Raw genomic sequence first — 24,499 nt, 5'->3', positions numbered from 1 at the left:
TGTGTTTAAAGGGGCTCTAATATGGTGATGTTGCAGAAACATTTTGTTTTTGAAGAGAGATGTTCTTTGATCATGTGACTCATTGATCATAGGATTCTTTGAATGGTATTTGAAAATGGCATTTGCCTTTGAATGCATGTGTTTGTTTACTTGTTTTTTAACACTGATGATGGCAGCTAGAAGGGTTCTTACTGCAACACAAGCTTTGGAAAAGCTGAAAAACACCCAATAATGTGATTCAGATGATGCTGATAATTCCTCTAGTGATCTGATTTGTAGCAGTGGGAATAAGAGAACTAACACTTGCATTTAGTGCAAGAAATCGGTCTGTGGTTCATGTGCATCAAAGGAGTTGACACGGTTCATATGCAAAAAGTAAGAGCCAGTCACTAGAGGCAGGGGGAGAGATACACTCATATGCTTTTTATCACTCAGAATGGGTTAAAGGCCTTTGATACTGTCAACCACAATGTTTATCATCAGATATGAGTCAATTTATATATTTAAGAAAGACATCAGCTTGTCATATTATTGTAACACACTTGATTAGAAAAGATAAACAAATTCTGCACCCTAAGGTTTTATGTTTAGCCCTTCTTTTCTTTCTGATTTATAAAGATGACATTTATTCAATATGATTCTATATTCAACTTTTTGCTGATAACACAGTATACACATGTGGTAGATCACCGCTGCAGTAACATATAGGATAATATAGGAGAGATGGGAGAAAGAATCACATGTGTTAACTCTATTTTTTTTTAAATTCTGAATTCAATGCATACTATACCTCTGTAAAATAGTTTTTATGTTCATATATTTAAGGTTATTCCTGGGCCACAAGGAATAACTGGAATGATACGTCAATGTAGTGGACAGTATTAAAAATAGAGGTAGTGAATGAGGATCGAACCCAGGTATCCAGGTTTGTAGACCAGCACAGTACCTGCTATGCCTAAATTCAACCCAGAAGATTTATCAGGCCTGTTGTGGCTGTGTCATGATACAATACAATACAATACAAGTATTAAAAACCTAAAAAATAGAAAACTGAAACAGCAAAAAGTCCAGCCTGTAACAAAAAAAGTTAGGTTATTATCATATCCCTGGTTCCTTGAATTAGAAATGTAACCATTACCGAATGGGTGAATGTACCAAAGCCGTCACAAGGGCAAGATTTCGGAACAACCAGAATGCTACAAGGCTAAGCGGAAGCCATTTGGAACCCCAGTAACAAGCAGCTAGGGTGAAAAAATTGAGGGAGAGTTTCACCTCTATCCCTGTGTTAGAAGGGTCGACTGGGAAGCCATCCTTAACCCTTTATGGTCCTATGTCGGACCAGGTCACGGACATTTACAGAGCTTTTTGAGATGTTCTAGTAATAAAATAATGACTTGGATCGCATTATTGAGGAGTCTGGTGATAAAACAAGTGATCAGGAGATGATTGATCGGTATGTACGACTATTATTATTATTATTATTATTATTATTTATTTCTTAGCATATGTGAAAGCGATAGCGAACGAAAGGGTGGGGCGGGGCTGGAGATGCCTAGTGAGTGCTTTGTTGATATGCAGGGCCTTTTAAACCCGTTTGACTGTGAAAAAAAAAATACTTTTAAACAGCGCGTCTAAAATTAACTGCGAGTGTGAAAATAAATTGGACCTGACACGCCTGACGTGCACTTAATAAATGGACTGCAAAAGGTTAAGCACCACATTTAGCCTCCAGCGAGGAACAATGTTTTTCATAGACAGATGAAGACGCCGAACCCTTCTCAAAATCCCCCCTCCCCTCTTGAAATGGCAAGCTGAATAGCTGCCAGACAGACCTTTAACCTGGAGGGGGATTTCCCCTCGTCCAAAAAGGTCCTGCAAAATTGCATTATAACTGCCATGGGACAAGTCGTGGGGTCGAACCCACAAGGCAGACACCACGTCTGAAAGATGCCCCACTTGTACCCGTACTGGGAACGCGTGGACGCTGCCCTGGCATTCTGTAGGGTATCAAAAACCTGTTGCAAAGTCCAGACAGCTTGAATGCAGCCGTCCAGAGGCCAGACCCAGAGCTGCAAACTTGATAGGGATAGGGAAATAGGCGTCTTTGAGGCTGGCCTGATAGACTGCAACAGCTGTCAAGGCAGGGGGGACTGTGTTTGAATCTTAGTGAACAGCCGGTCTGAACGGGAGTAAACACCCAGATGCCTGTGGTGCACTGGTGCCAATTGTCCAGATGGCTCCCTGAGAAGGGGCCCTGAGCCTGTGGCAGCAAACTCATAGGGCTGCTATTTCGCCTGTGGCTTAGCCTGCACCTTCTGTCTTTGTATATGGTGGCGAAACCAATACAAAGACAGCATTGCCTCTGGCAGCGGGCACAGCCAGCAGTGCTGGTTTTTGGGGCGGCTGGGCCCTAGGGCACCAGCTTGCCAATGGTTTACGTACCGGAGGTGGTCGCTTGGGAAGCAGTCGAACCAGCTCCTTAGTAGATTCCCGGGCGCTGTGAGAGCGCTGAGACCAGGGAGTCCAACAGTAGTGCTTGGTCCCCATCAGGCACCCATGCCTGGGAAAGCCAAAGCTGCCTGCAGGGGGCTACCAGTCTGTCAGTTGAGTTTTGACACACAGAGCAGGTTTTGGTTTGCCAGGCGCAGCTCATCCAGCTGTTGCGGTGAGGGCCTGTGGTGTGTGGAGAGGGACTGCAGCATATGCAACTGGTAGGCTACCAGGATGCTGCTGAGGGGGAGGAGAGACAGAGCTCAAGCAGGATGAGGAAGACTGTGAAGATGGTTTCCTGCCTGGGCTACTTTCCCAGGTGCATCGTCTGCTCTCCCTTGGCATAAGGGGCAGCAGTGTGGAGTAGTGTTTAGGGGTCTGGACTCTTGACTGGGGGGTTGTGGGTTCAATCCCAGGTGGGGGACACTGCTGCTGTACACTTGAGCAAGGTACTTTACCTAGATTGCTCCAGTAAAAACCCAACTGTATAAATGGGTAATTGTATGTAAAAAAATAATGTGTAAAAAATAATAATGTAATTGTATGTAAAAATAATGTGATATCTTGTAACAATTGTAAGTCGCCCTGGATAAGGGCATCTGCTAAGAAATAAATAATAATAATAATAATAATAATAATAATAACAACAAACCAATGTGGCGAGGACTCAGCAAACTCTCCACGAGAGGTTGATGGGGGAGAGTGCTGAGCAGGAGTAAGGGATGCAGAATGTTCCTTAGAGCTGTGGAATAACCTCTTCTCAAGCGTACACTTGGAGAAAGGGGCACATAATTTGTAGAAACTGCAGTTAATCAGTGCCTCCTTGGCATGGTCTAGCACCTGTTCAGCACCGACTCGGAACCGGGTCGGTACAGGGATGGTACTGTGTCGGTTCAGTGTACTTAACAGGTTAGTACTGGTTCAGAACCGGCTCAATACTAGTTCGAAACCTGGTCAGCACCAACCGGGGCAGTTTGGTACCGGTTCTGTGGCTTTAGCACTGAGTCGGAACCCGGACGGTACCGGATCGGTTCAGTAGTTTTAGCACCGGGTCGGTACCAGGACAGCGCAGAGTCGGTTTGGTATCGGGTCGGTACCGGTGTGGTAACCTCATCCCTGGTTAGGTACCAGTATAGTACCGGGTCAGGATAGGAAGCGGTCATCTGGTCGCAGTTACCATGGGTGGCAATGTACAAGCAAAGTACAGTAAAGCCACTGGCAGAAACACTCAGTCAGCACCAACATGAGGGAATCCTGCTTGTTAAAATAGACTAACAGACTTCACGATGGTGATGCTACAAATATGTCATCAAAAAGGCTTCAAGATATTGGGGTTGAAGTTTGCCATATGTGGTGTCAGAAAAATAGGATGGATCACGCTTCACTATCGGCGCTGCTGGAGGCGCTGGACAGCAGACGGGAGGCTGAGGAGAGACGGAGAGAGGAGAGATACACGGTGCTCATCGAGAGAGTCGGTCTATGATGACGTCCCCAAAGGCACGGGCACAGGAGGTGACAGCAGAGGATGACCCAGAGGCTTACCCGGTCACTTTTGAGTGGCTGACTACCACCGTGTCATGGCCATAGGAGTTCTGGGCGAGCCAGCTGGGACCATGCCTGATCGAGGAGGCTCAGGCAGCATACCACGCCATGACAGACGCCGAAGCCGCCCAGTATGACCTGGTAAAGCTAGCTATCCTCTGTCGTCTCAAAATCACAGGGGAAACACACCGTGTACGGTTCAGGGAGTAACAAAGATCCCCGGATACACGTCCTAGGGTGGTCGCGCAGAAGCTATGTGACCACATGGTACACTGGCTGAACCCCACCAAGCTACAAACCTACAGATGGGCGAGGCGATAGTGGTAGAACAGTTATGTTATGTGGTCGGCACCGACACACAAGCGTGGATACGGCGCCACAACCCCGACACCCTGGAAGATGCAGTGAAACTGGCCGAGGATTTTGAGGACTCCCTGGTCTACCCCAACGGAGCAGCCGAGCACCACCTCCTCTCTCCGCTCCACCAACACCGGGACCAGGACCTCCTAAACCGCCGACCCCAATGGGCAACCTTACCTCCCCTCCATGGAGACCAAGGTTGGCCCCCAGCTGCGGTAGAGTTGCTGCCGCTGCCCCGTTGCCCCATCAGCAACAGGACAAATATTTAACCTCTGCTCCCTCCTTCTCCCCTACCTGTTTTAGATGCCACCAACTGGGACACCAGGCCAAGTCATGCCCATCCGCGATGGAGTGTGGCGGTGTGCAATTGGGCATCAGAAGCGGGTAAGCAAGGGGAAAATGGTCGAGAGGGGCATTGTATTGTTAATGTGGTTTTGGGAAATGTGAAATTAGTGGACACAGGGTGTGAGCAGACCTTAATTAAGGAAGCTTTCTTGGGCGGTGTGTTGTGGCAGCCACAAGGTCAGGTGGCTATCTCCTGTATCCATGGAGACACGGCGACATACTCCACCGTAAAAGTATATCTATCGGTAGGACCGATAAAACGTCACACAGTAGTTGGGGTGGCGGAAAGGCTACCACACCCAGTAATTCTGGGCTGAGACTGGACAAATTATAAAGAACAGGTCAAATTAATGACAGTCTCAACCACACACGTAAACATGACAGAAAAGAAAAAAGGGAACTGATTGGTGATGTTTTACCCCCTATTTCATCCAAGAAAAACTAACAAAGAGAGACGGATCGAAAATGGGAGAGAGCATTAATGAGACGAGGCTGGGGTCTGGCGGGAGAATGCTCTGAGAGTAGGAATGCAGTTTGACTGAGAGGGCGATGTTACTGGGCCATCCAGAGCAGAGGCTATTCCAGCCCCTCTCAATATACCAGACATGTGGCACTCAAGTGCGGACATAGTGTGGGGCCAAGACAACGACCCCTCACTAGTGCACACTTGGGGACAGGTCCGGTCTATTGAAGGTAAGGATGTCGACGGCACTGGGGCGCCAATATTATCACACTTCATTATTAAGGAGTGATTATAGAATAGTCTGTAACACCATTGATGTGTCCCCCGTCTTGTCAGCTTGAGGTCATGAGGCTGGCACATGATATCCCTTTTGCAGGGCACCTCGGAGCTGATAAAACGAGGTAATGGATATTGGCTCGATTTTATTGGGTAGGGCTTCATAATGAAGTGATGAAATATGTAGCCACATGCCCAGACTGCCAGCGAGTAGCGCTGGGTCGAGTGCGCCCCCGCCCCCATTACCCCCCTTGTTTCCACTGCAGATTATTTCCACCCCATTTGAACGCATTGCAATGAACATAGTGGGCCCTTTGCTACCTTTTGATTCTGGGTATACGCATATATTAGTAGTGGTAGATTATGCGACGCGATACCCGGAAGCAGTTCCATTGAGGTCCACTTGGGCAGCTGCAATAGCCAAAGAACTAGTACAGATTATGGCTAGAGTAGGGATCCCCAAGGAAATTTTGACTGATCATGGAACTAACTTTCTGTCTAACATGTTACAGTAAGTTTTCAAAATCTTAAAAATATGTCCCATCAGGATTTCTGTTTATCATCCACAGACAGACATTAAAGCAGATGCTGAGAAAAAACATTTGGCATCGCTTCTTCCCTACCTCCTTTTTGCAGTGAAAGAGGTGTCGCAGAGTTCGACAGGGTTTTCCCCTTTGAGCTCTTGTACAGCCGACAGCCTTGCGGCATCATCGATCTGTTGAGAGAGGGGTGGGAAGAGCACAAAGGCTCGTCCAAAAATGTAGTGCAGCATGTGCTCCTATTGAGAGATCGCCTGGATTTGGTCGGTCGTTTGGCCCAGGACAACCTCATATCAACTCAGCACCAGCAGCAGCAGCATTACAATAAAAACGCACGAATTTGGACCGTTCAACCAGGAGACAAAGTAATACTGCTTCTTCCCTCGTTGGAATCAAAACTATGTGCTAAATGGCAGGGGCCATAAGAGCTGATTTGGGCTATAGGAAAGGTGAATTATGAAATTAGACAGCCCGATCGCCGTAATGAACAGGACATTTATCATGTAAATTCATTAAAGCCCTGGCAGGCAAGGGAGGCCTTATTTATAGTCCCAGGCAAAGTAGAGGATGATTTAGGCCCCTGTCTAGAGACCCCTAGCACTAAAGACATTTCGATGGGGTAACAGTTACTTCCAGATCAGCAACGAGAGCTGTGTAAGTTAATTGAGGAGTTCAATTATGTTTTTTCTGACTTGCCCGGTAGAACTAACCTTGCTGAATATGCCATTATCTCTCCCTCAGGTGTCACAGTGCGACACCTGAAAGAACACCAAAATGCAGATTATTTTTGCTGGGAAGGGGGAGTAATGGGAACGGTAGATTCAGACAAGTGTTCCTTCGGCTCCACTCTGAGCGGTGGGATATGTGACAGAGACAGAATGATTCTTGATGATAAATCTTCCTCCCTCCCTACCTGTGAGGGCGTTGTGTAAACACAGTGCCCTGGACAGGATGGCCAGACAAATCATTCCCAGGGTTAGGCGGAAGTAAGTCATCTAGAAAGGGGACAGAGCTACGGTACACCAAGTCATCGACTCGGAAGGGAAGCGATGTGGCAACCACGGACTGGAGGAGCGGTTGCAATCGTTTACCAAGGGGGCGTGATTGATGGTACTTAAGGGGACGTAGTGAGGTGATCTGTTCCTTTGTTATGGTTAACACTAACCCAGAAGGAGAACCGTGTTATAGATCATGAGTGTTTTATTTGTTTTGTCGTGTTTAATTATATACTTGCTTGTTGTTATTAAATGGCTAATACGATCCAGAGCTGTTGCTACAGGCCAGCACAAACCTGGACATCACTGCACTTATTTCACAATTATTTGCACCACAAGCACTACAGCACTCACTTTGGACTTGTGACTGTGTTTGTATATTGTGTGTGTATTAAAGACTGTGTTTGTTATTTCGGGACTGAACCCTGTGGTTTCACTGAGCAATATGCATCATTATGTATTGCCAGTTAAGTTTATTATTTACTGTTGTCAAGTGACTTTGGATTACAAAATAAACCAGCATTTCACCAGTAACATTATTGTTGTTGTTCTCTTGAGCACTGCATCACCTCTACACCTGCGTACTGCAAACCACTTTTGCCACATACATTCATTGGTTTTAATACATCTTTTTATTACTTTAATTAGTGTCTTAATGAAGATTTTTAACCGCATACACGCTTGTTTGTTTTGATTACTGTACTGGTGATTGGGGGACATTTTGAATGTCAGGTTATTGTGTGGGAGTTTATAACGTCCATCGCATACTGCGGGTGAATCACATTAACACAAACGCGCCCGTTCTAAGCGGTGGCGACTGTATTGCCTCTTACTCAGGGAAATTATACAGAAATAACAGGGTTAAGGAAGGCTGTCAAACTATTTGACAAATAAAAAAAGTTTATTTATTGCACCTGTTAAAACATTAAAACAAAATAGTACCTCCAGGATGCCAACAAACGACTTGTTATATTTATTATATTCATAATTCAGTATCAAATCAGCAAAACTGGAAAACATCCAGGTGCAAAACAACAACAACAACAACCACCACCACCTGAATCCTACTTGGAGTTGCTCATCAATAATCCATAAATTGAATTTCTTGTTTCTAATTGTTTAGGGCTCAAACCTGATAAACCTAGAAGTGAAAGCCAGATGTTTGTTTTTTTTTTGTTGCATAAACATAAGCTCTCTAGAGGGGAGGTAAACCATATAATGAGGAAATTAAACAGCCTTCACTCCATCTTAACAAGATTACTATAATGCAGTTTACCATTTATGTTGGCACTTGGATGTCATTGAATCTGTTACCAATGATAAAGTGATGCTAAAACACAAACAGAGCTAAAGATACATTCATGTTTAGTGTCTGCTTAGATTAAAGTTCATTTTTCTCATCATTGAGTATTCATGTACAGAATAACTTCTTTACATTTTTTTCTTTTAAGAAAAGCTCAGCAGTCTGTTTTGAATTGAATACCGTTTTTATAGAATACTTCCTCATAGATGATTCTTGAAAGTATTTGATCTATTTGCAGGTACAGTATACAAGCTTACTGTAGGCAGTGGTTCAGAGGTGGTTCTGTGATTTTGACTCCTATAGACATATTATCAGCCTATGACCTGAAAAAGGTCTAATTGAGGTTAGTATCCAGGATTAGCACATATGATAATACACAATAGGACAGATGTACTATTATTATATATTTAGCTATATATCCTTTGAGATGTAGAAGAAGTATTCTTTTATAAACTTTTATTTTTAAGATGGCTAGAACAAACATCAGAAAAACATCATTGGAATTAAGAAACTTAATTATGATTGCAACAGACGTTTTAAGCTTTTTAAGCAACAAAAGTGTACAAAGACATATACACCAACCTGCAACTGAAGGTCGTAGCAGGACCATCCACACAAGTTCCTCCATTGAAACACAGGGTGAAATTCTGTACACTCTCATTGCAAATGTCGATGTCTATTTCACAGTGTTTCCCCTTGTACCCATCAGGACAAAAACATGCATATTTGTTGACCAGATCGTAACATAATCCTTGATTTAAGCATGGACTGGACTGGCATTCCTAGCAAAGAAAAGAAATATATGAAAGATGAGGCATGGTTCAGTAAAAAAACAAACAATTGCAAACATTACTGTTGTTTTTCTTGTAGAAGCATACACTTCTAAATGTTCCTTAAAATACATAACAGTTCTATAATAAATATACTTACAAGCACGATGTTATTTGCTAATACTGTTTTGTGCAGAGCTGTTGAATTGTTAATAATTTCTGTATTTATTTTTTTCATAAGGGATCTCTCTATTCAAATGTTACAGTTCTAAAGGAACTAAACATGAATGTACTCTCAACTGGGTCTCTTATAGAATGATTCATTAGTATGCATAACACAAACTAAATTAATTATCATCCCATATAAAGTTGCAGGGAATCCTCTTAGAAGTCAAATGTTTCTTCTCTGGGGCCTGGTTGTAGCTGCAGTCTAAATCAATCAGGTATTACATAACAAGGATTCTATAAGACTAAGGCCTCATTTTCAATATTAATGCTATTCAGATGCTAGTACAGATATCTTGTGATGTTTTAATTGCACCCCTGGGCTTGTGTGTGTGGCACCACACAATGCCATATTTTATAAAGGGATATCTTCTGTAAATACAAATTGTGTTGTATTTAATAATGTGTAAGAAGCTTACAAAAACACAGACACGTTTAACACAGCCAATATATACAGTATTTTAAATAACCCAAGTGTGGCAGAACGGCTTAGCGGTGACGTCCCCAGACTAGGAAGCTATTATTATTATTATTATTTATTTCTTAGCAGACGCCCTTATCCAGGGCGACTTACAATTGTTACAAGTTAACACATTGTACATTATTTCACATTATACAGGTATCACATTATTTTTACATACAATTACCCATTTATACAGTTGGGTTTTTACTGGAGCAATCTAGGTAAAGTACCTTGCTCAAGGGTACAACAGCAGTGTCCCGCACTGGGGATTGAACCCACGACCCTCCAGTCAAGAGGCCAGAGCCCTAACCACTACTCCACACTGCTAACACACAAACACAGGTATGGCGAGTTGATGCACTGGTGCACGTTTTTATTTACTGACACCAAAATACAGAGGAATGGCAAAAAACACTACTCATAGAGCAAAATAAAGTTTTTTAACAAAAACAAATCTTGAACACAAATACCTCCACCCAAACACAAGTACTGTGCTGGTCTTTGCATGCGTAGCAATTGTTTTGCTCAATTTCTCTCTCTCGTTCTTTCTCCTTACAAACACTCACCCCAAACACAAAACAAAGCCAAGCTTATCCATGCACATGCCAATAATTACAAACCATCAACCAATAATTAAATTTACAGTTCTCTCACATGCACCCAGGTGTTTCCCCTTCAGCCCTAGGGGCTTCTGGGACATGTCATTTTTAGGCTTCCAGCCATGACACCCCTCCCATGGACTATAAAATTACAACATATAGTGAATATACCGGCAGGGCTCTCGCCCTGCTACATTCCTACACGCAGGGCCATTCTGCCCTGCTACATCACGTAAAAGCCTATTGTAAGCCACATTCGACAGTTCAGCCTCCGTACTATTTTCTCTTTTTGATCAAAATATATCTTCTGGCCGAATTACAGTCCAGTTAAAACAGGATAACATGAGTACAACACGAGTCCATATAGTAATTGTAATTTGGGTTACGGTTATGGTTATTCTCTTACAGTACTTAACCCTTCCAAGTGCACATGGTACATTTTTGGGCTGCATTTGCACCCCTTTCCGCCTTCTGAGGATTGCTGAAAATAAACTTTTTACATATCACAATCACAATTCCTGCTTACTGGCAGAATAGATTGTTCAGAGTGTGGGAGATCCAGAAATGGTGTGTGCGTCTAAAATTATTGATTTAGCCCTACACATAATTTTTATTTTTATTTTTAGCCAAAACTCATTTTTATGAAACTGTGTGTCTATGTGTGTATATTACATTAGACTCCAGCACTATATTTGATAACTGTATCCTTACAGTATCCTGCTTATTACCTGCCACAGCACAGTACACGTCATGCCATTCAAACACTACAAAAGTAAAACCCTAAGGATTACTTCTTGATATGGGACCATAATTAAGCTATTTATATGTGTTAGCTATTGACAAAGTCAAATCCATTAATACTTGGGGGCAAGTCACCAAACATATACCACTTTCACACACAAATACTGCCACCGTGCCATCTCAGAGACGTATGAAACATTACTTAAAATACCCACGAAATTGCGCAATCTATGCAGGTATAATACTGTCATTACCCTTTCACACAGGCAAAGGGATCGTGTGAGTACAACTTTCAAACCTGTATATATATATATATATATATATATATATATATATATAGAGAGAGAGAGAGAGAGAGAGAGAGAGAGAGAGAGAGAGAGATATACAGTACTGTGCAAAAGTTTTAGGCAGGTGTGAAAAAATGCTGTAAAGTAAGAATGCTTTCGAAAATAGACATGTTAATAGATTATATTTATCAATTAACTAAATGCAAAGAGAGTGAACAGAAGAAAAATCTAAATCAAATCCATATTTGGTGTGACCACCCTTTGCCTAAAACTTTTGCACAGTACTATATATTTAATGAATGGCACCTGATAACTGTAGTGTACTGTAAACTTCCCTGTGCTCGCTTTGTCCTCTCTATTATAATATATGTGCATATATGTGGAAAATTGAAGTGGGGACGCATTATTAATATTTTCATTCAGCTGTGTGATACCAACTGCAGTGTATTAAAAGTTGTAGGCTTATCGACCATAAAAAAGTTCTACCTATTGCATATACCGTCAACAGCTACAATAAATTGCAGATGTGTTGTTATATTATTATTATTTGTTTATTTAGCAGACGCCTTTATCCAATCCAATATATATACAGTATATATATATATATATATTTGCGCAAGGTCTGTGCTCCCAAAAGTGCCACATCTGTTTAGTAGCTGTCACTCCTTAGAATTGTAAAGTTAACAATTCCTTAACTTTTTTCTGGTCTCCAATTACTACCTCGTTCTTGACCATCAATTGTATTTGAAAGAAATTAAAGCGTGTAACACCAACGATAAAAATACATAACAGATCTGGTATACAGTCACATGTGATGTTGACTTTCAATCCACACATATTTTACACAACATTAGCATAATTGAAAACGACATTGTTGACAAGAATACTACTACATATTCACATTTTCCATGATGTAATCATATCAAACATGAATTTAAGCTTTTTTGCATTGAAAAAAATGAAGGGTGTCAATACTTTTGAAATAAGCGAGTCTGTTGTAGGCTCTAGCAGTAACAGAGATCAAAAGTCCAAATGACAAAAGCAGAAGATCCATTGACAGGCTCAATGATCTTCCTTCCCAGCATATTCTCTATGTGTTTAATCCAGTCCAGCCTCCTTTGATTTGACATGGACTCTAAAACCACAAGGTATGACAGCTTACCCTGAAGAGCAATACCCTTTTAGGTTTAACAGTATGTGTCTCCCTTGTCCTTTAAGAGACTTCCCAGTTTATTTTGCTCACTCTACTTATTCAGACTTGAAAAAGTATCTTGAAAAAAATATATATATTCTAGTGACTCACACTGGTTACAAATTGATATTGAGAATAACCTATACAGTACAACAGTGGCTCAATGGGGTCCATCATATGTGACTACAAAACAGTACACACCTGTGGTTTGATTTAAGCATTATGACATGGCAGGGGGTGTAATAAATATGAGATAATCACACCCTAAAGCCCGCCGCACACAGCCTGACTCATGCCGTCCTGACTCATCTCATCTCAATTGGCCGTACACAGTCTGGATGAATCGTAGCAGTGTGCGTTGAATCTTTTTCAGTCGCAATTTCGTTCAGATGTGATCAGTCTGTCTGTGTGCGGCGGTCTGTGTGCGAGACCGATTAGTTATAACGGTGTCAACCAGTGGTGAAGCAGGTTTAAGTGATGTGGCTTGTCATGTGACTTGCCATACAAGATGGTGGAATATTGACAGCTTTAGTACCACAGGTAAAAATACATTAGTCCCAGATTCAAAAATACCAAATATGTGCACATTTGAATAGTTTTTGTTAGGCGTTTACTAATCAAAGGTAAATTATCAATTTACCTGTTTATCAGTCTACTGGCAGCCTATATTTTTTTACTGCGCTAAAACTGAAGTAACCAGCGTGTCGATCTCCAATAGGTTACAAGCACCTAGATCAACACGCTGATGAAAAAATGCCAAAGTCAAATAAAAATCAACAGGTTGGATTTTATTTACCACAGGCAAAAGTGTAGTAGACAAACTATACAAAAAGTCAAACACTGCCTGAAACGTTTGCACAGTGTAAATGGTCAACAGCTAAATTAATAGGCTAAGCACTTCTTTTTGGTTGCCTCGTGGCGTGTCTCCGCCGTCTAATCAGCATACGATGCCATGCATAATGTGAGGGTCGCTATGTTGGGCTAAGTTAATAAAGAAAATGTGTACAGAGCAGTATTAATTAAATTTGCATACATAGTAATCACCAGGATATAGTTGTGAACAGTCTAATTCAGAGATCAGTTGGGACGGCTTGAGTCAGGTTGCGTGCGGCGGGCTTCAAGGCATTAATAATCTAGGGGTGTGCTTATCTTATGTTAATCACACCCCTTGTAGTTGTCTTAATGCTTTTATGCATTGTTTCAAATCAAAAGCATATTCTTAAAATATAATTGTATTGTTTTGAGAAAGTAGTTATTTTAAAAAGAGAAGAACAATTTTACCATTTACTTTCAGTCTTTCTTGCACATCATCCACATCATACATGACCAATACAAATAATATCAGAGCATAAAATAGTTGAGGCATTGTTACGGTGAAAAATACAACTGTGAGCAGACAGATGTCTAAATCTAGCATAACTAGCTGTAGCCTTTACTGTTCTTTCTACATCTAAATAAATGCTACTTACTGTCTCACTGTAGCAGTTACAGAATGACTGATTTATAGTATTTGCATTGAAAAGCAATTCAGTCTGCTAGACTCAATAATAAGTGATTGATCCTTTTCAATGAAGTCCCATTCCCTTTTATAGCTTGGCTGCCAAATACAAAATATAATGCATTAGTTTGAATGGTGCACTGACTCATAACACATCCTTTGTTAATTCGGCCTGACTGAAGGCAAAGTATTATTTTACTTGTAATCATTTTGAAAAAAAAGGAAATGATGGACCGCAGTAGGGTTACAGTAGAAGTATTGTCCTAGCAATCAGAGGGCTCCCTCAAACTAAGCAGTTGCATAATGTAACATCAACGGCCTTATTCACAAAACTTTAAGAGCTGTTATTAGGAATGTTTTTTAAGGACTATTTTTGAAGAGCGTTTATAAACCTGCTCTTAGGTTAAACAGTGTTTTTACAAAAACAGAGAAACTTTTTATAAGATTGATTGAATGAATAAAATAGGCATTCCTTAAAACAGTTAAAATTAAATTTTTAAAACAAAGTACCATTACTCTGACTTGCTGTACAGACACATCTAAGCAGAGAACAAAATGCACCCTTAATAAAAGAAATAATAAACTGCTCAGCTGGCACAGTTATGACCAACTTTACTGGTTGTTAAACAAGCTATCCAAGTTATTCACTTCAGATGAAAATCCAGTAACCAGATGATAATATCTGATAATCTATATTGATAACATATATCAAGCTACAAAGGAAAATACTATGAAAAATACTGACTTAAAATATATAGCATGCAGATGAGAATGATGATGTGCTAATAAATCCATAATTTTGGCCAATGAATAACAGTACTTTTTTTATCAGAAAGATATTACTGTTCATGAAGAATGCTATTCTTTAAGTATTAAATAACATAAGAATAATCCTTGTGCAGTCTTTTTTTATTATTATTGGGTAGAAACATCAAAGCTTTCCCCCGTGGGTTATTTCATATTAGTTCGGGTTGAGATTGAAAGGTCAAATGGATTTTAAATGATATCTTCAAGTAACAATAAAAGGATAGATTGTTGTTGTAAAGTGGCTATGCTAATACCCTCTAAACTCCTTCTTGTGAAGACAGGTTTTAACGTATGTGACAGGACATGTCAAAGGTTGCTGTCATGTAGAAGGGATAATAATACTTCGCTTACTTCTATAGCTAAAGGAGTTTCAGATTATTTCTTTCAATTTCTGAACATTTCAATGTCTGAAAAATCCAGTTTTAACAATAATATGAGGGGAAGAACTTTTGTGACAATGGTGTTATCGGTACTGTCATTAATGTCAGCAAAATACAATGTTTTTTGTATTAAGCCAGAACCTCTATATTGTTCAAGAACAGTACCCTTGGATATACCAATATACCATAATGTGATATAAACTCATCATCTAGGAGTCCTTATACACCAGCAAAATCCAGAACAAACAAGTACATTTATATAGGGAAGAAATGACCTTCTCATGTACAGTACTATCATGCTGCACGTTTTGTTTGTTTTCTTTTTTGTTACTATTTGTCCAAAGGCAATCTATAATTTTTAAATAAATGTCATGCAGTATAAGACTAGTATCATAAGACCTATGGATGGGCATATTGAACAAAATCAAAGCATCAAACACAATTTGGTAAATCTGTATGTAACCCTCTGTCTTTCTGTGTCCTGCCAGTGGATCATGTACCCATTTTACAGACACAAAGAGATACCAACAGATACAAGCATTAAAGGCATACTAAGTCATATATACTGTACATAAAAACATTTTAAAAAGTAACAAAAACAACTTACATTAATATTGCTTTCACATCTTAAACTAGTCCAGCCTGCTTCACAGTCACACCAGTATCCATCAACCTGATCAGTGCAACTGAAAGTAAAAAGTTAAAATGGTTAAACTAATACTTTAGATATTAGGATACAATTAGATATTAATGAAAAAAAAAAAAAATCTACAATAATTAGAACCCTGGGGGGAAAAAAAAACAACTTTATTTCTACACACCACCTATTTAACAGCTTAAGAGCCGTAGTCAACTATATTAAACTCTAATTAGTCCACATGTATTGAAAACTACCTTTTGCTGCTGAACATAATTGCATGAGAGCTTTGATAATCTATCAATATATTACATTGCTTGTGCAGCATCTGTGATCTTTAACTGCACTGGTGAGGAGCACAATTACAATTATTTTATCAGCCTTTCTGAAATAATAAACACTTCACATTTTATTGAGTACAAAGCTTCCCATACCTCCCATGAAGACAAGGGTTTGATGCACATTCATCAATGTTTGTTTCACAATTTGATCCCATAAAGCCGCTGGCACACAAACACTGATAACAATTGACACCGTCAATGCATCTTCCATTGTTTAGGCATGGAGCAGATGCACATTCATTTATATTTATTTCACACCGGATCCCTGTTGGAACATAATTTATATTAAATAATAATTAACAGTATAACTTCAGGCATTGCTTAATTTTGTTATTAAACTAAACACCGCAATAACCGTAACTTCAGTAATGTAATAAAAAAAGGAATAATGTTCCCTAGTCACAAAGACCTGAAAAAAGAAACAAGGACCAGGAGTCACAAATGGAGATTAGATAAAGGGGCATTCAGAACAGAAAATAGGAGGCACTTTTTTACACAGAAAATTATGAGGGTCTGGAACCAACTCCCTAGTAATGTTGTTGAAGCTGACACCCAGGGATCCTTCAAGAAGCTGCTTGATGAGATTCTGGGATCAATAAGCTACTGACAACCAAACGAGCAAGATGAATGGCCTCTCGTTTGTAAACCTTTTTATGTTTTTATGTTCTTTTTTAAAAAAAAACTGTATGTAATTGTTGAATACGGTTTTTTTTTTTTTTTTTTTTTTTAATTTAGTAGTTGCCAATTATTTTTTACCCCATTTTTCTCCCAATTTGAAATATCCAATTGTATTTAGGCTCAGCTCACCGATACCACCCCTGCGCTGACTCAGGAGCAGCGAAGACGAACACACGCTGTCCTCCGAAGCGTGTGCCATCAGCCGACCGCTTCTTTTCACTCTGCAGGCCCATCATGAAGCCAACCCAGAGCTACAGCGTCAGAGGACAACGCAGCTCTGGGCAGGCAAGCCCGCAAGCGCCCGGACAGTTTACAGGGGTAGCTGGTGCGTGGTGAGCTGAGGACACCCTGTCCGTCCTAAGCCCTCCATCTTTTTGGGGGGATAGTGATTCTCACTTCAACAACCTAGAGTTCCCATAACTCCACAGGTTCTTTGTGCGGTCAGAAAGAACCACCGGCCACACTATTCTTTCACAGCTCATGTGCTATATATTGCCTCAAGAAAGACGGCTCTGTCTTACTTCCTCTTTTATCCTCCTGGGACATGGCCCTCATACTCTTAGTGTTCGAGTCCCAAAACCAACAATTATTTGTGTTCTTTCAGATTCTCTTTTCTTTCTTACGTCAAGGCTTCATATGAGCCGTTCAGTTCTCCGAGGATCAAACCCGGTCGCTAACTGGGACCCAGTTGCAAGGCAAAGCCTATAATGACTCTCCGAGAAGTCACTCTGGACTCTGTGTTTCCAAGGTCCCGGAGGCCGATAGGGCCAGCCTCGACTCCATAGGGAAGGCTCTCTTGATTGGAGTCCAGCCCGTCCTTTTCTCTCTCTCTCCCCTGCTCTAGAGGCCGATCCTCAAATCCTAAGTTGCAAAACACTCCCTTCCTCTCGCAGCCAAGGTTCCTGCCCCATGAAATATTAGTAATGAAGATGTTTTAAGATCTCATAAGTGCTATCATACCTGGACTGAAATATTCAACCTCAAAACGTTATAAAAAATAACTATCAAAATAACAACACAAAAGTTTTGCATTACCCTGTAGAATTAACTTACTGTACTTCATAAACCTGCTGAATAATGTTACATTAACATATTGAATTACATACCACTTTGTATGGAGGAGGAATTCAACCTGGAGGAAGTTTTATGTTTCAATTTTATTTCAACCACATCTTGTGATGTAGAACACACATTTTCAAGATACAAGTCTCTTCTAGCAGATAATCGCCATGCATTCACCTTCCAGAACTTAAGGATGACAATTGTAACTCACTGGGGCTCATAGATCCCTAGATAAATAGATTTTTATGTTATTTATTTATGTATAGTAATTGTTTCTTGATAACAAGTAAAATAGTTCAAACGTAAGTCCCATTTCCAGCAGCATTAGTTATTGACAAAAAGGCAGATGCTGAACAGAACAAGCACATATTTTGCTTAACAAAATTTTTAAAATTAGTATTATTATTTTATTTATATAGGGTATTATGTGAATTTCCAGATGCTTATTTGGCATATTTTCTGCTTTTTTATACATATTTACTGCATGAGCATCCTGGCCCGAATGCCAATAAAATATTTCCCAAATTTCAGTTTAGAATGTTTTTTTGTGAAAAAAAAAACAAAAAACATACATACATACATAACACAAAAACAAAGTAGAAGCCCATGGCAATATTTACAAAGTGGGTGTAGAACACCCACTTGTAACAATTGTAAGTCGACTGTTTTTTCTCCACAACTGCAAAGATGCCACCCTCTAAGATACTTGATGAGCAGCTGATCTCACATGTACAAGACTACACATATATGATGCCTCCCACACAGTGTAAAAGGATGCAGAAATGCAAGAGAAAGTAAGAGAGAAATATCTCAGACAGCAGAGTAAGGGAAAGCATGGGTAAAAGCAAGTAAGTATATGCTAATACTATGCTATATACTGTATATATATATATATATATATATATATATATATATATATATATATATATAGATATATATATATATATATACAGTACTGTGCAAAAGTTTTAGGCAGGTGTGAAAAAATGCTGTAAAGTAAGAATGCTTTCAAAAATAGACATGTTAATAGTTTATATTTATCAATTAACAAAATGCAAAGTGAGTGAACAGAAGAAAAATCTACATCAAATCAATATTTGGTGTGACCACCCTTTGCCTTCAAAACAGCATCAATTCTTCTAGGTACACTTGCACACAGTTTTTGAAGGAACTCGGCAGGTAGGTTGGCCCAAACATCTTGGAGAACTAACCACAGTTCTTCTGTGGATTTAGGCAGCCTCAGTTGCTCCTCTCTCTTCATGTAATCCCAGACAGACTCGATGATGTTGAGATCAGGACTCTGTGGGGGCCATACCATCACTTCCAGGACTCCTTGTTCTTCTTTACGCTGAAGATAGTTCTTAATGACTTTCGCTGTATGTTTGGGGTCGTTGTCATGCTGCAGAATAAATTTGGGGCCAATCAGATGCCTCCCTGATGGTATTGCATGATGGATAAGTATCTGCCTGTACATCTCAGCATTGAGGAGACCATTAATTCTGACCAAATCCCCAACTCCATTTGCAGAAATGCAGCCCCAAACTTGCAAGGAACCTCCACCATGCTTCACTGTTGCCTGCAGACACTCATTCGTGTACCGCTCTCCAGCCCTTCGGCGAACAAACTGCCTTCTGCTACAGCCAAATATTTCACATTTTGACTCATCAGTCCAGAGCACCTGCTGCCATTTTTCTGCACCCCAGTTCCTGTGTTTTCGTGCATAGTTGAGTCGCTTGGCCTTGTTTCCACGTCGGAGGTATGGCTTTTTGGCCGCAAGTCTTCCATGAAGGCCACTTCTGACCAGACTTCTCCAGACAGTAGATGGGTGTACCAGGGTCCCACTGTTTTCTGCCAATTCTGAGCTGATGGCACAGCTGGACATCTTCCAATTGTGAAGGGAAGTAAGCATGATGTGTCTTTCATCTGCTGCAGTAAGTTTCCTTGGCCGACCACTGCGTCTACGGTCCTCAACGTTGCCCGTTTCTTTGTGTTTCTTGAAAAGAGCTTGGACAGCACATCTGGAAACTCCTGTCTGCCTTGAAATTTCTGCCTGGGAGAGACCTTGCTGATGCAGTATAAATACCTTGTGTCTTGTTGTGTTGCTCAGTCTTGCCATGGTGTATGACCTTTGACAGTAAACTGTCTTCAGCAACCTCACCTTGTTAGCTGAGTTTGGCTGTTCCTCACCCAGTTTTATTCCTCCTACACAGCTGTTTCTGTTTCAGTTAATGATTGTGTTTCAACCTACATATTGAATTGATGATCATTAGCACCTGTTTGGTATAATTGTTTAATCATACACCTGACTATATGCCTACAAAATCCCTGACTTTGTGCAAGTGTACCTAGAAGAAGGCAAAGGGTGGTCATACCAAATATGGATTTGATTTAGATTTTTCTTCTGTTCACTCACTTTGCATTTAGTTAATTGATAAATATAATCTATTAACATGTCTATTTTTGAAAGCATTCTTACTTTACAGCATTTTTTCACACCTGCCTAAAACTTTTGCACAGTACTATATATATATATATATATATATATATATATATATATATATATATATATATATATGGGAAGCACGGGAACAAATAATTGCAGAGTTCTTTAATTAAACACAAACTGAAATCTTTTCTACCAGTAATTATTATGTAGTGCATAACTGAAATATGCTGGAAAGTATTTACTTGCATAGCCTAATTTATCTTTAGTTTTTTCCTTTACACAGCTAAAATATACATAGACTGCGATATTCTTAAATGAACATGCTTTTGGAATATTAATTTGTTAAGTGTGTTCATAGAATTATGATTTTGCTTTTGAGTTGTAACAAATGCATTTGTACTGCGGGCTAGGTTTTGAGATGCAGATGTGTTTTTTTATTTTTTTATAAGAACATAAGAAAGGTTACAAATGAGAGGAGGCCAGTCGGCCCATCTTGCTCGTTTGGTTGTTAGTAGCTTATTGATCAGAGAATCTCATCAAGCATGCTAGAGTTGTAAAGATATATGGCTGAATGTATTCTGGTAAAAATACATTCTCTTCATTAAACGTTGCTAATTTCTGGAGACACAGAGCTGTGGCTATCACTTCAACTTGAGAATAGGACACACCGTGGCCAAAATTATTCAATATTTTGATGATCTCAATATTTCTTGTGAGGGATTTCACTGCAAAGGGTAATAAAATATGTTTAGGAGTCCTAACCAAAGGATTCTATTACATCTGTTGTCTTTTGTGAGGGAGTAGCTTCACTTGATAAAAGGTTCTTCAGAAACAGCTTCATGCTCTATGGCAGGCAAGCAGAACTTTTGTTCAGTTGTGATGGTTGTGGAGGCCATGATATTTGCCATGATATTTGTGGAGCCTGATCTTTGATAGCACCGCGTAGATGAGAATCAACTTTTTTATAGCTGAACTGATGTCAGAGGTCTTAAAAGGTTTAGTTCTTCCTTTAACATCTGGTTTTCCTTTGCTAGTTGAAAAATTGACAAGTTGTCTGGAAAAATGAGCAGTTTCCCTTTTTCGCCAGGGAATATATGCAATGACTCTCTGTGATAGAGAGAGAAAGGGTCAATGCTGTAAATCTCCCTCCCAACTAGAAAGGGCGCTGTGTAAGGGTGAGGGTATGCAGCCTCCTAGATCTGCCACTTCGGTGGTAGGTGGAAACCGGAAGTTAACCATATTAGGAGGGGCACGTAGCTGCAAGTACTCAGGACAATTCCATTGCAGTCAGCTGCGGGGCAGCCCTCTATTGGAGAAACCATGGCGACGCGTTGATTGCAGGGAGGAGTTTTTTGGGTACAAAGGGGAAGCAGCTACATCAGTACCTCCCCTTGCGCTGAGTTAATGAAAGCGACCGGCCAGAGACGATGTTTGTTTTGTGTGTATTACGTGTTTTGTTTTGTCTGTTAACAGAGGAGCTGGAGGACGGGAGGCTGTAGCCAGCGAGCCAGCACTTACCACAGAGCACGCCCCTCATCGCACAGCACTACACTACACAGCGCACGCACCACAAGCCCCGGAGGAGAAGAGCACATTTTCATGCACAGAGGACTGTGGTTATCGGAGTGTCTGTTTGTTTTCTTTTGTTTGAGCCTGGACCCTGCCGTGTTTGCCCCAGTACCATCACTGGTAGTGGGGCTATTTATTATGTTTCCTGTGCTGATTATTTTTGTAATATTTCTGTTTTCTATTAAAAAGGAAGGGAGACAACAGTCTGGACATTATACATCTCTTGCCCTGCACCATTAATCCTGTCACACTCTCCAAATTCTGATTTCCAGCTTTCTCCGTATGTATTTCTTTGTTGATTCTTTTACTTCTTGAATACCAGGAGAATTCAGTGATTCTCTTATCTTTTGGGTCAAGTGTTTCATCCTGATCACCTGGGGTGCAGAAATGATATCACTTCTTATGAAATTAAAAACCATTTCATAAGCCTCATATTCAGCTTCATTATACAGTATCTTGTTCACTAGATTTACCTGTACTTGACAAGTATGTGTATAACTGCGGTAGCGTGATCTGAGGTGGTGTCCTTCAGCAGTCACAAGCTCCCTAGAAACAACAGCAAGCAATCTTGCATCTTTTTTTCTAAAGCAGCCTTTCTCACTGCTTCATCAGACCACAGTTCAGCACATTTCACCAAAGGCTCTTGTGTTTCTTTTTACCCTTTATATATTTGCTTTTCTCGTCACAAAAGAGATTTACTTTTACTTGAAATGTCTTCTTAACATCTGTGCTTTTCATGAGTATATAATCCATTTCCCCTTTCATGGTGAACGAGCTGCGACACTTACAGTGGTACCAACTTTCTGGAATTTCTCTTTCTTGTAATTGTTGTGCTATATCTAAGATGGGTGCATGCTCTCTTATATCTGCTGCTCTGAGTTATATCTGCTGCTCTGTGTTCCATGAGCCAATGTCTTTAACAGCAACTAGATAAGAGTGAGGATCCTCATTAGTGGCATATGATGCAGCTTGGGAGAGTATGGGCTTTCTTGTTAGCGTAATTACCACAACTATTCCCACCATCACTAGAGCTATATTCTTCATTCCTTTTCCAAGCAACCAGTAAACTAAAAATGTCAAAACAATAAATTACATTACAAAACAGCACAGATTTCTGAGGAAGGATGATTTTCAAACTTACAGAGCCACTCTGCAGATGACAATTTAACTTCAGAGAACCTGTTGTAACTGTATACTTCAAACATAGAAGTGCAACTTAGGGGTGCATGCCTAAACTCAATGGTAGTTTCAGCGTTGAGTCAACGTCACTAAAAGGTCTGAGTATTTAGTACCGCTTTGTTGATTAATGGACATCATTGCAGTGGCTGCTGCAGCTGTCTGGGAGGTTTTATGTGGAGAACATTTGTTAGAAATATCTGACAAATGATGGCAGCTTAATGAAACAAAGCGCAATGCAGAGACACGTGCAAAAGTGCACAACTATGTCCCAGACTTGGTCAATCTATATTCCGAATTGGATTTTAAGTCACATTTCAGACTTTCTCAGAGCTCAGTGCCAGTATATGCTAAAATGTAGCTAATTCTCCCTTAATGCTACACAATAAAACTGTTTTACAATAATAATGTCATAGTTACCTTTCTGCAGTTTGCACTGTTTTATGAATTAAAAATAATGTTTTTGTTTTTTTTTGGTTTGTTTGTTTTTTAATATTTACTGTTTTGAAGCCGATCTGTGACTGTTGGTGCCACCATCTTTTTTGTTGAGTATCTCACAAACTCTTAGAGTCGGTGAACTTGTTGAGTCAGCATTGCGCCAACGTAACACGTCACTATCCCTCATCATTGAAATTAGGAATGATCTTTGGAAGATTTGCTACTCATTGTTGAGTTTAGGAACGCACCCATAGCTTGAAAAGTTCCACTGTGAACATACGTCATTTCCACTTCCAGGTCATAAGTGAATCCCTTCTGTATATATGGAAGTGATTTGAGTATGTTGATGTGACAATGATTATTGCAGCACCAGAAAAAAAAACCCACAGCCGCTAAAATAGTAAGTAGCTCCAGTGATAGATCTTACTCCATTTACATGGCATGATTTTGTCATTGAACTACCTCCCACTTTGATATTATACTAATGGAATGGTCTACCCCAAGTGAATCAAAATAGATTTTAAGCTTATAATATAAGCAGTTGTCTGTCAGTATTGTTAATTTTGTGTTAAAGGTTTGTGTCTACAGCTGGAGCAAGGCGACAACGGTCAGGGGTTTGAAGATTCATCAAGGGAAAATGAAATGCTTGATGGAGAAGGGAGAAGGGCCTCGCATTGATCAGTACTCACGAAGTCAGTCAAGTCAGTCGAATGAAACGACAGGAAGCAAAAGGAAGCAAACCACAGTTTGCAGGATATCAGCACCCCTTTCATAGAGGACTTGCATGGACACAGTTAGTGATGAACCTAATGATCCTTGTGAACCCGGTCAGACAAACTAGCACAAGAGAGAAAAGGACCTCAACGGGCACAAGCCT

At 40.2% G+C, this 24,499-nt stretch overlaps 1 protein-coding gene across 1 annotated transcript in view; it reads right to left on the bottom strand.

Annotated features, from left to right (window-relative positions):
• The window catches only part of eys (eyes shut homolog), a 458,209-nt gene that overhangs the window by 211,719 nt on the left and 221,991 nt on the right, over positions 1-24,499 (bottom strand). The window contains exons 32-34 of the mRNA XM_034921306.2: positions 16,347-16,518; positions 15,883-15,961; positions 8,896-9,095 (exon numbers count right to left, since the gene is read on the bottom strand). Of these exons, the coding sequence (XP_034777197.2) occupies positions 8,896-9,095; positions 15,883-15,961; positions 16,347-16,518 (451 nt within the window). The remainder of the gene's footprint in view (positions 1-8,895; positions 9,096-15,882; positions 15,962-16,346; positions 16,519-24,499) is intronic.

The sequence above is a fragment of the Acipenser ruthenus genome, chromosome 5 (genome assembly GCF_902713425.1).
Source record: "Acipenser ruthenus chromosome 5, fAciRut3.2 maternal haplotype, whole genome shotgun sequence".
NCBI classification, from domain to species: Eukaryota; Metazoa; Chordata; class Actinopteri; order Acipenseriformes; family Acipenseridae; genus Acipenser; species Acipenser ruthenus.
The sequence above is the reverse complement of the archived record's forward strand: the minus strand, read 5'-3'. Positions and strand labels throughout refer to the sequence as shown.